We start from the raw sequence: 17541 nt of genomic DNA on the forward strand, positions 1-17541 counted from the left end.
GGGAGAGTGGGCTTCCTTGTGCTGTCGCTGATCTCAGAAGAGAAACTCTCAGCTTTTCTCTGTTGAGTCTGATGTTAACTGTGGGCTTCCACACGGACCTTCATTTTGCTGAGGTGTGATCATTCCATCCCCAAGTTGTTGACAGTGTTTATTTTTTTTTTATTTTTATTTTTTATGCATTCATGGTTTATTCTTTTTTTTTTTTTTAATTTTTTTTATTGTTATGCAATTACAGTTGTATGCCTTTTCTCCCCATCCCTCTACCCCACCCCAGGTGAACCCACCTCCCTCCCCCCTCTCCACCCTCCCCCTTGGTTTTGTCCATGTGTCCTTTATAGTAGTTCCTGTAATACCCTCTTCCCACTATCCCCGCCCCCACCCCCCACCCCCGCCCTGGCTATTGTTAGATTGTTCTTAACTTCAATGTCTCTGGTTATATTTTGTTTGCTTTTTTCTTCTATTGCTTATGTTCCAGTTAAAGGTGAGATCATATGGTACTTGTCCCTCACTTCCTGGCTTATTTCACTTAGCATAATGCTCTCCAGTTTCATCCATGCTGTTGCAAAGGGTATAAGCTCCTTCTTTCTCTCTGCTGCGTAGAATTCCATTGTGTAAATATACCATAGTTTTTGGATCCACTCGTTTGCTGATGGGCACTTCGGTTGCTTCCAGTACTTGGCTATTGTAAATTGTGCTGCTATGAACATTGGGGTGCACAGATTCTTTTGGATTGGTGTTTCAGTGTTCTTAGGGTATAATCCCAGCAGCGGAATTACTGGGTCAAAGGGCAGTTCCATTTTTAGTTTTCTGAGGAAATTCCATATTGTTTTCCACAGTGGCCTCACCAGTCTGCATTCCCACCAACAGTGCACAAGGGTTCCCTTTTCTCCACATCCTCTCCAACATTTGTTTGTGGATTTGTTTATGTTGGCCATTCTGACTGGTGTGAGATGATACCTCATTGTGATTTTAATTTGCATCTCTCTGATGGCTAGTGATGCTGAGCATCTTTTCATATGTCTCTGGGCCCTCTGTATGTCTTCCTTGGAGAAGTGTCTGTTCAAGTCCTTTGCCCATTTTTTAATTGGGTTGTTTGTCTTCCTGGAGTGGAGTCGAGTGAGTTCTTTATATATTTTGGAGATCAGGCCCTTGTCTGAGGTATCGTTGGCAAATATGTTTTCCCATACTGTTGGTACTCTTTGTAATTTGGTGCTGTTTTCTTTAGCCATGCAGAAGCTTTTTATTTTGATGAGGTCCCATTTGTTTATTCTTTCCTTTATGTCCCTTGCTTTAGGGGATGTGTCTGTGAGGATGTTGCTGCGTGGAATGTCTGAGATTTTCCTGCCAATGTTTTCCTCAAGGACTTTTATGGTGTTACGGCTTATATTTAAGTCTTTTATCCATCTTGAGTTTATTTTCGTGTATGGCGTAAGTTGGTGATCGAGTTTCATTTTTTTGCACGTAGCTGTCCAGATCTCCCAACACCATCTGTTGAAGAGGCTGTTTTTGCTCCATTTTATGCTCCTGCCTCCTTTGTCAAATATTAATTGATCGTATAGACTTGAGTTTATTTCTGGGCTCTCTATTCTGTTCCATTGGTCTATGTGCCTGTTTTTATGCCAGTACCAGGCTGTTTTGATTACAGTGGCCTTGTAATACAGTTTGATATCAGGTATTGTGATCCCTCCTGCTTTGTTTTTCTTTCTCAAAATTGCTGCAGCTATTCGAGGTCGTTTATGGTTCCATATGAATTTCTGCAATGTTTGTTCTATATCTGTGAAATATGTCATGGGTACTCTAATAGGGATTGCATTGAATCTATAAATTGCTTTGGGTAGTATGGCCATTTTGATAATGTTGATTCTTCCAATCCATGAACATGGTACATGCTTCCATTTGTTTGTATCTTCCTTAATTTCTTTCTTCAGTGTTGTGTAGTTTTCTGAGTACAGGTCTTTTACCTCCTTGGTTAGGTTTATTCCTAGGTACTTTATTTTTCTTGTTGCTATATCGAATGGGATTTTTTTCCTGATTTCTGTTTCTGCAGTTTCGTTGCTGGTGTACAGGAATGCCTTTGATTTCTGGGTATTGACTCTGTATCCAGCTGTTTTGCCAAATTCATTTATTAGGTCGAGTAGTTTTTGAGTGGAGTCTATAGGGTTTTCCATGTACACTATCATGTCGTCTGCAAACAGTGACAGTTTCATTTCCTCCTTTCCAATTTGGATGCCTTTTATTGCTTTTTCTTGTCTGATTGCTGTGGCTAGGACTTCCAATACTATGTTGAATAGGAGTGGTGAGAGAGGGCATCCTTGTCTAGTTCCTGATCTTAGTGGGAAAGCTCTAAGTTTTTGTCCATTGAGTGTGATGTTGGCTGTAGGTCTCTCATATATGGCCTTAATTATGTTGAGGACTGCTCCCTTTATTCCCACTTTGCTGAGTGTTTTTATCAGAAATGGGTGCTGTATCTTATCAAATGCTTTTTCCGCATCTATTGATATGATCATGTGATTTTTGTCTTTGCTGTTGTTGATGTGATGTATTATGTTTATTGATTTGCGAATATTGTACCATCCTTGCATCCCTGGGATGAATCCCACTTGGTCATGGTGGATGATCTTTTTAATATATTGCTGGATGCGGTTTGCTAATATTTTGTTGAGAATTTTAGCGTCTATGTTCATCAGCGATATTGGCCTGAAGTTTTCTTTCTTCGTTGTGTCTTTATCTGGTTTTGGGATTAGGATGATGTTGGCTTCATAAAAAGAGTTTGGGAGTCTTCCATCAGTTTGGATTTTTTCGAATAGTCTGTGAAGGATAGGGGTTAGTTCTTCCTTAAATGCTTTGTAGAAATCTCCTGTGAAACCATCTGGTCCAGGGCTTTTGTGTGATGGGAGTTTCTTGATGACTGCTTCAATTTCCTTTGCTGATATTGGTCTGTTCAGGTTTTCTGCTTCTTCTTCATTCAGTTTTGGAAGGTTATATTTTTCTAGAAATGTGTCCATTTCATCTAGGTTTTCAAATTTCTTAGCATACAGGTCTTCATAGTAATTTCTTACGATCCTTTGTATTTCTGTGGTATCAGTTGTAATCTCTCCACTTTCATTTCTAATTCTGTTTATTTGGATCCTCTCTCTTTTTTTCTTGATGAGCCTACTTAAAGGCTTGTCGATTTTGTTTATCTTTTCAAAGAACCAGCTCCTGGATTCATTGATCCTTACAATTGTGCTTTTAGTCTCTATGTCATTTAGTTCTGCTCTGATCTTGGTTATTTCCTTCCTTCTGCTTGCTCTGGGCTGTCTTTGTTGTTGTTCCTCCAGTTCTTGTAGGCGTAGGGTTAGGTTGTTTGTGTGAACTGTTTCTAACTTCTTAAGGTAGGCCTGTATTGCTATGAACTTCCCTCTCAGGACTGCCTTTGCTGTGTCCCATAGGTTTTGGGTTGTTGTGAGTTCGTTTTCATTTGTTTCCAGGAAGTTTTTTATTTCTTCCCTAATCTCGTTCTTGACCCATTCATTGTTTAATAGCATGCTATTCAGTCTCCATGCTTTTGAGTGTTTTGGGTTTTTACCCTTGGCGTTGGTTTCTAGTTTCAGACCCTTGTGGTCAGAGAAGATGCTTGATATGATTTCAATTTTCTTGAATTTGTTGAGGCTTGCTTTGTGTCCTATCATGTGGTCTATCTTTGAAAAAGTTCCATGGACACTTGAAAAGAACGTGTATTTTGCTTCTTTGGGATGAAAAGCTCTGTATATATCAGTTAAGTCCATTTCCTCTAAGGTATTGTTAAGTGACACAATATCTTTGTTGATCTTTTGTTTGGAAGACCTGTCCATTTTTGATAGTGGGGTGTTAAAATCCCCTACTATAATTGTGTTGCTGTCAATATCTTTCTTGAAATCCTCCAATATTTTCTTTATGTATTTGGGTGCTCCTATGTTGGGTGCATATATATTTACAATGTTTATGTCTTCTTGGTGGATTCTTCCTTTGAGTATTATGAAGTGACCTTCTGGGTCTCTCTTTATGGCCCTTCTTTGGAAGTCTATTTTGTCTGATATGAGTATTGCTACCCCTGCTTTTTTTTCCTGTCCGTTTGCTTGGAAAATTTGTTTCCAGCCCTTCACTTTCAGTCTGTGTAAGTCTTTTGTCCTGAGATGGGTTTCTTGTAGGCAGCATATGTGTGGGTCATGTTTTCTTATCCATTCAGCTGTTCTATGTCTTTTGATTGGAGCATTTAATCCATTTACATTTAAGGTTATTATCGATAGGTAGTTATTCATTGCCATTATTTCCTACCTGTGTTCCTCTGTCTTTCTCTTTTCCTTCCTTTCCTTAAAGCAGTCCCTTTAGCATCTCTTGCAGAGCTGGTTTGGTGGAGCTGTATTCTTTTAGACTTCTTTTGTCTGGGAAGCTCTTTATTTGGTCTTCTATCTTGATTGAGAGCCTTGCTGGGTAAAGTAGTCTTGGTTGGAGGCCTCTGGTTCTCATTACTTGGAATATTTTTTGCCATTCTCTTCTGGCTTGGAGCGTTTCCATTGAGAAGTCAGTTGCTAACCTTATTGGGGCTCCCTTGTATGTTACTTCCTTTTTCTCCCTTGCTGCCTTTAAGATCCTCTCTTTGTCTTGGAAATTTGCCATTTTAATTATGATGTGTCTTGCAGTGGGTCTCTTTGGGTTCCTCTTGCTTGGGACTCTCTGTGTTTCCTGGATTTGGGTGACTTTTTCTCTCCTCAGATTAGGGAAATTTTCCATCATTACTTTTTCAAACAGGTTTTCTATCCCTTGCTCTTCTTCTTCTCCTTCTGGTATTCCTATTATACGGATATTGTTACGTTTCATGTTGTCCTGCATTTCCCTTATTGCCTCTTCATTCTTTCTGAGCCTCTTTTCCTTTTCTTGCTCCTTCTGGGTGTTTTTTTCTACTTTATCCTCCAGCTCGCTGATCCGATCCTCTGCTTCATCAAGTCTGCTTTTAATTCCTTCTACTGTGTTCTTCAATTCAGAAATTGTATTCTTCATTTCCGCTTGGCTCTTGTTGATATTTTCTATTTCCTTTTTCATGTTGATATAGTTTGCAGTGAGTTCATTGTAGTTTCCTTGTAGTTTCTGGTAGTTCTCTTTGAGCTCAGAGAGCTCAGTGAGTTTCCTGATGACCATTGCTTTGAACTCAGTATCTGATAGTTGACTTGCCTCTTTTTCGGTTAGTATTCTTTCTGAGACTTCCTCCTTTCCTTTCATTTGGGAATTGTTTCTTTGTCTTCCCATTGTTTGTGAGGTTCTTCTTGTTGGCCTCTGCGTCTTAAATTGCTTTGTTCTGACTCCCTGGATTTATGATATGAACTTCTATGGTAGAATGCCAATGGGATTCGGTGGTGCTGTCTCCTTACTCTCCTGTGCTCACTGGTCTTGAGCTGACGTTTATGTGTTTAACACGGTCTATCTCTAGTCTTTTCAGCACTCCAGGTTTTGTTGTCTCACCTGTGGGAAAAAGAGAAAGGGGGGGCGAAAGAAAAGAAAAAAAAAACACACACACACACACACAAAACAAACCAAAAGAAAGATGGGAAGGAGGGAAAAAGGAAATAGGAAAGGAGGAAAGGAAGGAAGGAGGGAAGAATAAAGAAAGATCGGAGGCAAGATAAGAAGGAATTTTAGCAAAAATTAAAACATAGAAATAGATAAAAGAAGGCAGGAAGAAGACATAAAAATGGTAAAGGATGGGAGGAAGAAGGAATGAAAAAAAAGAAAAAAAGAGAGAGGAAGAAGGAATTCAGGGGGAAAGGAAAAAAAAAAGAAAAAGGATAAAAAAAAAAAAACAAAAAACCTTCTGTTGGCTTTAAACCGGTCAGGTTATTTCTGCTGGTGTCCTGTCTGTGCAACGGGAGGGGGTGTTTGGAAGGATTGGTTTCACTTTTCTCTCTTCCTGGGTCACACTCTTCGCTGTTTTGTAAGTGTGGTCCCTGGCAGTCAATCAGTCCGTTGTTCAGCCAATCCAGCTGCTTTGGCTTGTGACGCGTGCGCGCGCAGCAGGGGAATCCAGCCGCTTTGGGTCTGTGACGTTATTTTGTGCCCTGAGCGCGCAGCCCGCGGACCAATAGAGCCGCCAGGGCTTGGAACGCTGGCGCGCAGGTGGCGGATTCAGCCGCCTTGGGGTTAGGACACTTGCCAGCAGCTTTGTATTTAGAAAACTGGCACCCAGCCGGCCCTGTGCTTGGTGAGCGCGCGCAGCCCGCTGAGCCACAGGCTCTGTGCTTGGGGGCCCGATCCAGCCGCCCTGGGCTTGAGTCTCTCGGGCGGGCGGGGCCGCCCTGGGACTGAATCACGCGGCACTCGGTTCCGAGGTTTTGGGCCTGTGGGTAGAGCAGCTAGACTCTGGTCCAAATTATCTCGGAGGTTTCAGGTGTGGGCGCCCCTCCGGGGTTTCAAGTGTGGGTCCCGTTCGCTAATCTGCTCGCGCGCGCGACCGGACCTCAGGTGAGCGTAGCAGTCCAGGGGTGGAGGGGGAGGGGCGCCAGGGGCCTCGGCTGCTACCGAGAGTTCTCTAATTAGCCCCTGAGTGTCTCTATTTTCTTTTTCTTTTTGAGAAATTCCTCCTTTTCAAGCCCCCCTGGTCTAATCAAGCACCTGGCTGCTCACAGCGCAGCCTGGCCCTCTCCCAAGACTCCTGCAGGAGCCCCTGCGCCAGGGCTGGCGCTTCTGCCGCCCTTGTACCGCGCGGTCCTGGGTCCCGTGGACCTTATTGTCCTTGAGCACTCTTCTTACCGTCAGATCTTTCAGTGTCCTCTATCTTTGGTCTCTGATCTTCGTATATGCTGGAATACTGTTGGCTGTTCGCTCTGCTCCTCAGATCAGCTAGGTATTTCCCTGGCGTTGAGGGGAAGTGGACTCCGCTCCCACCTATGTTGCCGCCATCTTCCCCCCAAAAAACGACAGTGTTTATTATGAAAAGTTTATTTTGAATGATTGGTGCATTTTCTCCAAGGTCGTAAGTGCATCTATTCAAGCAAGCGTATGTTTTATATCATTTACTTTATTATTGCAGTGAAAACTTTTATTGGTTTCACATGTTAAAGTGTTTTTGACAATTTTCAGGACTCTGCATTAAATCCCATTTGATCATGGTGTATAACACTTTTAATGTGCTCTTGAATTCCTTATGGTAATATTTGTTGAGAAATTTTGCATCTATATTCAACGAGAACGTTGGCTTCAGTTTTTTCTTTTTTATGATCTATTCAAGGTGCGGTGGGTCCTGGGCTTGTAATCAGTTCCGGCAGAAGCCAGGGTGGCTGCGAGGGAGCTTGGACCAGGCGGGATGCTGGTGAAGCGCTTGGAGCAGAGAGGGCAGGGGAAGAGCTTCTGCCGCCCGTGCATTGGTTGGTGAAAGGCACCTCGTCGCAGTGAGCGAGCTTGTAGTCTCAGTGAGACATATCGCAGGCACGGGGTGCTCACCTGTGTGTGTTCCCATGGCCAGGTGAGGGGCACGGACTTGGAGGCTCTTTGGCACAGCCCGGGAAGGGAGTGCGGTGGCTCTTGGCAGCAGCGACCCAGGCACAGTACCAGAACGAGGTGCAGGTAGAAAGGGACCCTGGTGGCGGGGATGGGAGACAGGCAGGGCATCTCCTCCAGAACCCGGGTCCCTCCACGCAGGATCTTGGAGGCCAGCAGAGGTGTTGCGGCCGTGCCTTCGGGTCCAGACAAGACACGCTGCCAACACCCAGGCCCTTGGCAGGCCCTCGCTCTGGGCAGGTCAGCGCCGTGGGCTGTGTCCCCGTGGAGGTGGCCCTGAGCCCGCTGTGGCGAAGTCATCCAGGCAGGCCATTGCAGTGGGCCGGTCTGAAAAGGCGTGTGGTTGGCTGGGCCTCGGGGAGGCTGATGGCGAAGGAGGAAGATGGGGCACAGGAGAGGGAGTGGTGGCGGCTCTCAGCACCCTCCAGCAGCATTTACACCCAGGAATGAGGCAAATGCCAGAAACCAGGGCTTTTGGAAAAAACGGTGTTTTCCGGGAGCTGGTTTACAAACACACTGCCGGACCGTCATTTCACACACCAGTGTGCTCTTTCAGACTCACAGCGTTTCTGGAGGAACCAGCACCAAGTACATTCCCTGGTACACAGAGGAGTAGTTGATGGGACCAGGCAGCGTTTTTCACGATGGTTTTGGATATATTTGATCCAAAGTAGTCTTTTAAAATAAATTTATTGGGGTGATATTAGCTAAGGCCTGGCTGGCGTGGCTCAGTGGGTTGAGCACCGGCCTGAGAACCAGAGGGTCCCCTGCTCCATTCTTGCTCAGGGCACACGACCGGGTTTCAGGCCAGGTCCCCGGCTGAGAGTAGTTAGTGGCGTGTCAGAGGCAATAAATCTGGGTATCTCTGGCACGTATATGTTCCTCTCCCTCTCTCCATCTCTTCCCCTCTCTAAAAAAAGCATTACAGAAGTTTCAAGCACAAAATTCTATGACACATCATCTGTGTATGGCATTGTGTTCTTCCGAATTCAGATCTCTCGTCACCATAGATTTCACTCTCTCTACCCTCCTGAGTCTCACTCCGACCCCTTCCCTCTGGGGACCTCCACTCCGTTTTCCGTGTCCATCCGTCCACACTACTCCTGGTATTTATCCCTTTAATCAGTCATTTCAACAGATTGGTTGTCTAATTCGAAGACATGCACAATTAGTGAATGTGGTAAATGAAAGCGAGAAAAACATCTTACAGGAAAGTGGACCAGAGATTGAGGGTGAGCCCAGAAGTGGAGAGGGGCCACTAAAGGAAAATCAACTGGGCAGTGAAGTGAGACACCACAGTTTACCTGTGGAGGAGCCTCTGCAGCACCAGCCCCGACCTCTCCCTGCACATGACCCACACCCACACCCTCCTCATTCTCAGCAGACACTCTCCCACGGGTGCCCACATTTTCTCCCAGAGCTTCTCAGGATCATCAGACTCTTCTCCAGGCTCTACCTCGCTGACTGGTGGGTTTGTTGTCTCCTGTGTTCACCCACTTGCTGCATGGCGGGGTCTTCTCCGACTGTGCCAAGCTTCAAACAGCAGCACCCCGAGGACCACGAGGATCAAGCCAGACACACCCAAGCGGATGAGGTTCCCCACTGTGTAGTCTTGGGGTTCATAAGCTAGGAATTGTTGGTAAAGAGGTCACAGAAGTCAGGACAGATGAGATCACCCCAGTCCCCTGCGTGTCCACCAGGGTACCTGCATCTCATTGACTGGTTCTGATGCCCTGAGCACAGCCCATAACTGAGAATTTCCCCTACTCTCTACTCTTTGAATCTGAGTTGTTTTCCCATCATCCCAGAGGATCAGCTGCTCCAGAGGAATAGAACACTGATAGGATATGAGAGAAAGATGTAAGGTGGCTTAGGTTATCTCTTTTCTAATCTTTAATGGGTCTCTCAAACTAATGGTACCCAATTCAATTCCCCAAGGTGAGCATCTGTGGGGTCTGGTCTTGCATTGCTTTGGAAAGCCAGATGCACACGGGGACCTCAATTTGTCCCGAATGTCAGGACATGAAGGAGTGACGGCTGGATCTCCCTTTTTATTGCTCCACCTCAACTAGCTCCTCATGTCCCTGACTCGGGAACATAATTTCCATGTCACGTTCCTTTCTTATTTCTATCAATCTTTTCTTGTTTAAAAAAATAAATAATTGGAGTTCCTGCCAAGATGGAAGCGTAGGTAGAAATCCCTCCTTTCCTCGTACAACCAGAAGGAGGAAAACAACCATCTAAACTCAATAAACAACCAGAAGTGCCAGAAAATCAAACTGCATGGAACTCCAACAACCAAGGAATTAAAGAAACAGTCAACAACACCACCCAGGCCGGTAGGACGGGTGGACGGAGAGCACCCCCAGCAAGGCAGTGGACCGTGCAGGCGGGTCTGGCTGAATGGGAAACTGAGACTCAGAGCTGACTGTGTGACTGTGGACTACGGTGGGGCTCGCTGTGGAGGGAGAAACTCCCAGTCTCATTTGAGGGTTCCTTGGAAAGTGGGGCTAGAGGCAAGCAGGCGAGTTGCATTGCTCCCTCACCGGCCCCTCCCCCACAGGCAGCACTGCACTGCATCAAGGAGGGTTGCCCTAACCTGGTGGATGCCCAGGCCCCGCCCACTTACAACCTGGTAGATGCACTCAGACAAAGAAATAGGGCAAATGAAAGAACACAGCAAAACTCTGGAAAGAGAGCTAAGTGATGAGGAGATAGCCAACCTATCTGATGGAGAGTTTAAAACCCTGGTAATCAAAATGCTCACACAATTGATTGAGCTTGGTCAAAAAATGAATTTATATGGTCCAAGTGGATGAGGGTTTGCAGACCCTGAATGGTGCAGGGACCAGGAGGTAGAGGAGGCTGTGGCTGTGCCTGCCTCTTCATGCCTCCTACAGTCCAATAGATTTCCCCCAAATGTTGGCCCTTCACACTGTTCAGTCTCCTCCCTACACACACCAGCACTGGATGGGCCCTCAGGTGGGGTGAGGCATAGAGAGAGAGGGGGACTCCTCATCTTCCCCATCTCTTTATGGGGTGGGATTCCCCCTATTGATGACCTCACTGTTTTCCAATCCCTCCCATCCCAGCCCAGAGTATTCCTGGGACAGAGTCTGCTCCCTCAATGGACATGAGGTGGGAGTCCCTCAGGAGCTCCAGGGGGTCACTGTGCTGTGACAGCAGGAAGGGGGAGGAGCTGTGTGAGCTGTAGCACCTGTAGGTCCCATTGTGGCTCCAGGTCACTGGGCTGATGGTGAAGTTGGCCTGAGAGGGGGCAGCTGTGTCCTGCAGATGAAGCTGCCAGGAATGATCAAGCGAATCCTCCTCGTGCAGGAGGAAGGTATCAGCCCTGAACTCAAATTGACACTGCAGGGTCACGTTCACTGCCCAGGACACCAAGGACCCCGGGTGGGCCAAGAGGGAGGGTTTCCTGTATGTTGCTGGGGAGAGGAGGGCTGTGGTGTGCAGAGAGCCGTCCTGCTGTCCCTGCCCTTAGCTCTGAGCTGAGGACCAAGTCCTTCCCCAGGGACGCTGACTGTGACTCTTCTCAGCTCCTCTCAGTGGGCATCCTTTATCTTCACACCACTCACTCCCCTTTCTCACTCCCTCTCCTACATTCCAGCCCCTCTCTGCCTCTACTCTAGGACCCTCACCTGGACCCCATCACCAACACAGTGACCCTGGGCCAGAGCCCTGAACAGACGGTCAGGACAGGGGCCAGGGCAGGGCTCCTCACCTGTGATCAGGATGTCCAGGGGGGTGCTGGGGGCCGACCACACATAGGAGAGGTTGTGTCCACTGTAGCACCTGTACCGGCCCTCGTGGGTGAGGCTCACAGGGCCCAGGGGGAAGTCGGGGCTGTGCTGCCCATGGAGGCGCTGGGGGTGTGTTGACCCCTCATCTTTGGTCAGAGTGAATCTGTCAAAGCCAGGCTCTGAGCGACACTGGAGGGTTAGGGTGTCTCCAAGCGACACCAGAGGGCCTGGCTGGGCTGAGAGGGAGGGCTCCCTGTACACACCTGGGGAGAAGGGTTGTTGTTACCCAGGGGACACACACCCACTGCCCACTGGGGCTTCAGGGAGAGCTCTCACATGTCCTTCCCTAAACCTCCTGCCTGTGGTTCTATCCCTAATAAATCCATGTCACCAGCCCCCACAGCACCCAGGGCTTCACTAGGCACAAGTTTTATATCAGATATTTGTAGCACAGGAAAGAATTGAAGCCAAGTGTAGGCCATCTCACCTGGTTTGACCTTGTGTGACCTGGCTTCACTTGGTGTGACCTCGAGGTGCAGAGGGTCACTGGGCTGTGACAACACATTAGGGTTGGAGCTGGAGGAACCATAGCATTTGTAGCCCCCTCCCCCGCATGGGAGGACTCACAGGGCCCAGGGGAAGACAGTCTGCCACCTCCCATCATAGGATCTCCCTTCCAATTTCCTGCGTTGGGGCAACTTAACCCCTCCCTCCTTCAGCAGGGAGAAAGGGCCCCTTGAGGAATGTGAGCTGCACAAGAGGGACATGTTCCCTCCTGAGGCCACCACCTGTCCTGAGTGGGCTGAGAGGGAGGGTGTGCTGTGCTCTCCTGAGGGAGAAGGAGGATCTGAGTTTAAGGCGACTGTCACCCCACCTTTCCCAGGTGTGGGCTGTGAGGGGGGAGGCCTTCCTAAAGCCTCACTCTCTTCCCTTCATCCTCTGAGGAGGAGCACACAGTGGGGAGGAGACCTGGGTTCCCCCTTACCTGTCACAACCAGGAACAGGGGCTCACTCCTCTCAGACAGCGAGCCCCCAGTGCTGTATGCACACCGGTACAGCCCTGCGTACTGTGAGCTCATGGACTGAATGAGGAACCCGGTCTTGTTGCTGGAGTCCTTTGAGATCTTCCTATCCACGGGCTGAGAGCCCCTGTCTCTATACAGAATGTAACCATTTGCCTGCAGAGACCCCTGACACCAGATGGTCACAGGGCTCCCCTTGCTGACGATGGGGCCTGGGTCAGCCCAGATGGAGGGTTTGGGGAGGACTCCTGGAAAGGAATCAGACATGCAAGATTAGGGGGCGTTCTTGCCTCCTCAATTTTCCCAGTTGTCACTTGAAGGCCCCTCAACACTGGTGTCCACCAGCCCAGACCCACTGTGTGTCCCCCAACTGCCCAGGGGTGTCATTCTACTGATGCAGAAAGCCTGGGGGAGGACTCACCTGCCTGAACCTGGTCCCATGGGCCCTGAAACAGCCCTGGAAGAGAGCCCTTGTGAGATTATCTTTCAACGCACATTGAGAAGCTCCAGGCCTGGTCTGGGCCCCTGAGTGCTGGGGTCAGACCTGGGCTGAGCCACTTCTCCTTCCCCTTGGAGTCCTGTCCCCATTGAGCCTTCCGATTCCTAGACCTGGGACAGGAGGGGACCCTTTCTTCTCTTTTCCCCAAAACTCACCAAGACAGAGAAGAGCAATGAAGGTGAGTATCATGACGTGTCTCCCAGGGTCCCCAGTGGGACAGTTGATGTATGAAGTCCACAGGGCCCAGCTGGACAGACAGACACTGGGTGTGACAAGATCCCAGCTCTGCGTGACAACTCACAGTTTCCTCTGCAGCCACAATCTGTGTTGCCTGAAGGGTGGTTGAGGAGACAGCAGGATCTGGGACCTTTCAGACCACATCTGAGACTCAGCAGACCCCACATGCACTGCCTCCGCCTCATGGGACACCCACGATGCGGTGACACATGTTCCAGAACACGAGTGTAGAGGATGCTGGGCAGGACTCAGGAGCAGCCCAATTTCTGTTCCAGTTCTGACTCTGCCTCTTCTGAAACCACTGTGACCGTGGGCAATTCACTTCCTTCTCCTGAGACAATGTAAATGCAAATTTTCTTCCGTCCTTTGTCAATGCCAGTATCTGGCCTATGTTTCCTGAGCAGGTGCCCTGTCCAGGCATGAGTTTCATTAGGGAAGGTGTCTGATTTCCCATGGGCACACCTGAGTTTTTTAGTGACATCAGACAGTGCCATTATTTAGGCAATGGATGAAGTGGGTGTCGTCTTGGTAAGTTTCAGAGAAGGAGAAAAGTGGAGCACAGAGACTCCATATAGGTGGATGTCATGGAGTGTGGGGACCTGCAGGTGAGGGAGGGACCAGGACACACTAGGGGTCAGCACAGGGGGGTGAGAGGACCCTCGACCAGGAAGAGGGTGATTATTCTAAGAGCTGTGAGTCCCCAGGCTGTGCTGTGCCCTGGTCACATGCAGCCTCTGCTCCCTGCAGGGACTCGTGGGTTTGATCTTTCAGGTAACAGAAATCTTTTCAGTAAAGGAATGTGAGCAGGTTGCTCCTTTGAGAAGATACAGCTCTGTGGGAATGAACTGTAGGAGTGAGGAAAGGATGATAAACTGTGATAAAACTCCAGCACTAATGTAACACAGAGCTAAGGAGCTGATCAGTACTCTCTGTGGTTTATGAGAATTTCTCATGAAACCCAAACAGAAATCTCATAACACAAATACATTTGAAGTTGAGTGAAAGGAGGCGGGAACATTTCCTTGTCATTATCTTGGTCTAGGAGGAGTGCAGAGAGCGTGCTCTGAGCAGATTGGCTCAGGGGGCGCCCCTGACAAGCACAGTGTAGCCATGACCCAGGTGTGTGAGTCTGGGGAGGGGAGGTGGGCGCTGGGAAGGGTCTGGTTTGTAGGGAGGAGCTGGCTCTGCTTGGGATGCAGTTTAGCTCAGCCTGATCTCCAACAACATGGATCATAGGGTGGGGCTCCTTGGCTGTGCTGGAGCGAGGTGGAGGCCTGTGCAAAGGCTTTGTACAGGGAGGGTCTGTGACAGATAAGTTCAGGTGCATTAGAGTAAACCCCTCAGCTGGGAGTTGGGGTCCACAGGAGGCCAGAGAGGGGGCTGATGTGGTTGCACCCGCACAATGTCCTGGGTCTTCATCTGACTGTGACTGTGGAGTGGATCTGGGTCATAGAAAGAGAGGCTCAGGGTCAGAGCTGTGGGTGTGGTCATCATGTGGGGGGAAGAGCTGAGGGCACTTCTGGGCTCGCCTGGGTGGCCTGGGCAGCCAGTGGGGCTGTCTCCAGTCAACCACCCACTGAGGGGCACGTGGTAGGGAGAGGATTACAGCACTGTCACCTGACCCACAGAGGGAACCACCCGCCCTCCTGGCCAAGTGTGTGGTTTTGTTTCTTCCTCCCACTTCCTCTCTCTGACTTCCTCATTTCTATGAGTAGGAGACCTTCTCTCCATCTCTCCCATCCAGGCCTCTGAGGCGTGTCTTCCTGCTCATCCATCCCCAAGCACTGGGCAGAACAGTAGTTACAGACAATTCACAGGTTTTAAGCTAAGACAAGGGGACACATTATTGACAGTCTGTTGTGAGCCAGTCACTTCCACTCTCCCTTTTCCCTCTGTGCAGACAAGGGTGGAAGCTCAGCTCTCCTGGGTGTTGTGAGGATCAGCAGAGCCTGAGACATGAAGAGGCTCCAGCTGTGTCATTTCTGGGGCCTCATTAAGACACGGGCATGAGAGACTTGTGGGAGGAAGGGCTACTTGGCAACTGCATGCGTGTACCCCAAGCCCTCAGGGGGCATCAGAAGCTGCAGGGCATCCTTGGTGAATGGCAGGTGAGCCCAGACTTAGGAAACAGGAAGGATGCTGCTCGTCCTGATTCTGGACTCACCACACTCAGGAGTGAGGGTGGGAATCCCCCCCAGGGGCTGAGCCTGAGCACTGGGCGCTGAGGGCATCTGGCACCTGGTGGGAGTCCCGCCACCCATGAATCTGCCCGGGGACATGAGGCCACTTCTAAGGAAAAGGGATCCAGAGGGAACCATGGCAGCTGACTTGCAATTCTTTTTAATGAGATACTTTACTGAAACATAGAATTGAGCCTTTTCAAATATAGAATTCACTAAAATCCAATATACACAGTGTCTAACCACAATTTTATCTGACTTTAATAAGAAATTTGTCCAACACCACACCCATATATATCACAAAGCTGTCAGTGTCCCATCTCTCCTCCTCATCAGCCCCTGACAAGTCCACCTGACTTCTGTGTCTGTGGGTGTCCTCATCCTGGACACTCCATACAAACGCAGTCACAGACAATGTGACCTTTTCTGTGTGGCTTCTGTCACTGAGCTGCAGAATGTTGACGTTCACCCACCAGGTAGCAGGTGTCAGTACTTTGCTTTATGGCTTGAAAACCCTCCCGGGTTATGAAGACACCACATTTTGTTTATGTGAGTGGGATCCAGCATGACGGGGTGTGTAGATGTGAACCCAACCAGCCACATGGGGCAGCCCCTCATGTCCCAGGGGTGAGAACAGAAGGACCGTCAAGGGGAGTCCATGAGGATGAGGAGGGACAGCCCCACAGTGGGATGGAGGAGGCCTCTTCACAGGAACATGGCTGACATTTCCTGTCCCCGAACCTTGCCTGTCACCTCTGCTCCCCTGGACAAATCAGCAGTTTCCCCACCTGTGATCCACAGTGTCTTTCACCACCTCCTGGGTCATCAGATGAGCTCATGGGTCCCCATCTCTGATTGGTGCCCTGTCCCCTCTGTGTTTACGTCCTGGCTGCTCCTGAGACCACCAGGACCAATCCAGCCACGCCCTTGTGGGAGAGATTCTCCACGGTGTAGTCTTGTGGGTGGAAGGTTAGGAAATATAGGCAGAAAGGTCACAGAGGTGACCAAAGTCACCCCAGGATCCAGGATGTCCACTCAGGAAACCTCCCTCCCTCTGGCAGGACCTGACCCTCTGCACCCAGCCCCACAACTGAGAGATTCTCCTGCTCCCCACTCCTGGGGTCTGACTTGTTCTGTGATGGGCTGAGGGTGTCGGCTGCCCCTGAGGATCTTGAGATGGGGGTGTGAGTGAGGAGTTAGGGAAACCCGAACCCTCCTCCTGGGGTCTGTGCTCTTGGATGCCCCACCTCTCAGGCTGTAACTTTCACAGGGTCGTGTCATGAGCCCCGACTCCACTCTGCCAGGTCCCTGTCTCCCCATTGGATCATCTTAGCCTGCCTGGGATCTCTGGGTTCAGAACTCGTTCTGAGTCACTTCCATAGGTGCTGTGCCCTGGGAGGTCAGGATGAGGGGTGAAACGGTCTCTATCCAGAAATAAGTAAGAGCTGTGTACTCTGTGCTTAGTGGGAGGCACAGAACTCATGTCTCATTCCTCTAAAGCTGAGAGACCCCAGGAATTCAACAGCTGGGGACCCAGGGTGCATGGGGGAGAGGCTGGTGTTAGGGGCTCCTGAGTGTCCCGTCCATGGAAACCCCCCTGGTCCCCTCATTTATTACTGCCTCAGACTCCCCAGAGACAGGGCCCTGGGCTGAGGAGCCCCAGAGCTGGCTGCTGGAGGGGGACCAAGCACAGCCTGCCTTTCTCTGTCTCCGGGGTTCCCTTTAAAGATACAGCCTGGCCTTCAGGGTCGTTGACCCTGGCTCACAGGCTGCCATCACTTGCTCTGGTTCACAGCCCATCGACATGACCTCAGTGACCATAGTCTCAGAGGACTGACCTGCCACAAGAGCACTTGTCACATCTTCAAAAAGGTCTGACGGGGAAGAATGTCTGGATGTCCCATGGTTGATGGGGGTTCCCGCGGGCTCTTCTGCTGTGTTCTCCTGCTTGGCTGCACCAGCAGGTGCAGGATCAGAGGAAGCTGTGGTGGGCGCTGGAGGGACAGGTGCAGGTGCAGGTGTGGGAGTGGGAGCTGAAGCAATGGCTGGGGCTGTGGGTGCTGCCTGCTGGGCGGGGCCTGTAGCTGGGCGGGGCCCGGGGTGGCCACGTTCTTGGTACCCTGGTGAGAAGGTGGTGGGGGTGGGGGTGTCACATTCACCCTGCTGGAGCGGCCCCTCCTCCACCCTCAAAATCTGGTTGAGGGGCCGGGCTGGCAAAAACGCACGGGTGTAGGGTGTGGCGAGGCTGTGGGCAAGCTCAGCTCCATAGTGACAGTGTTTGTCCCAGGCTCAGTTACAGGCAAAAAGAATTCAAGTTTTTATCGTTCAGCATCATT

The 17541-nt window shown here is 49.5% G+C and overlaps 2 protein-coding genes across 7 annotated transcripts in view; both read right to left on the reverse strand.

Annotated features, from left to right (window-relative positions):
* Positions 1 to 17231, reverse strand: part of LOC112307131 (leukocyte immunoglobulin-like receptor subfamily B member 3) — an 82097-nt gene extending 64866 nt beyond the window's left edge. Inside the window, exon 1 of the mRNA XM_053914948.2 lies at positions 17044 to 17231. The gene's annotated coding sequence lies outside the window, so the exon portion shown is untranslated. The remainder of the gene's footprint in view (positions 1 to 17043) is intronic.
* Positions 8999 to 13200, reverse strand: LOC128779639 (leukocyte immunoglobulin-like receptor subfamily A member 5). 6 transcript variants are annotated; one of them, XM_053915059.1, is made up of 6 exons: positions 12944 to 13200; positions 12711 to 12746; positions 12253 to 12537; positions 11249 to 11530; positions 10727 to 10861; positions 9019 to 9135 (listed from the first exon to the last, which is right to left on the reverse strand). In XM_053915059.1, the coding sequence occupies exons 1-5, from the start codon at positions 12975 to 12977 to the stop codon at positions 10752 to 10754; spliced, it is 747 nt and encodes a 248-aa protein (XP_053771034.1). In that variant the 5' UTR covers positions 12978 to 13200; the 3' UTR covers positions 9019 to 9135; positions 10727 to 10751. The 6 variants fall into 6 exon arrangements, with proteins under 6 accessions (XP_053771036.1, XP_053771032.1, XP_053771031.1 ...); XM_053915061.1 differs by lacking the exon at positions 10727 to 10861 and having other exon boundaries at positions 8999 to 9135; positions 11249 to 11446; XM_053915057.1 differs by lacking the exon at positions 10727 to 10861 and having other exon boundaries at positions 8999 to 9120.
* Positions 17232 to 17541: the final 310 nt, after the last annotated feature.

Source organism: Desmodus rotundus, chromosome 12 (assembly GCF_022682495.2).
Source record: "Desmodus rotundus isolate HL8 chromosome 12, HLdesRot8A.1, whole genome shotgun sequence".
Taxonomy (NCBI): Eukaryota; Metazoa; Chordata; class Mammalia; order Chiroptera; family Phyllostomidae; genus Desmodus; species Desmodus rotundus.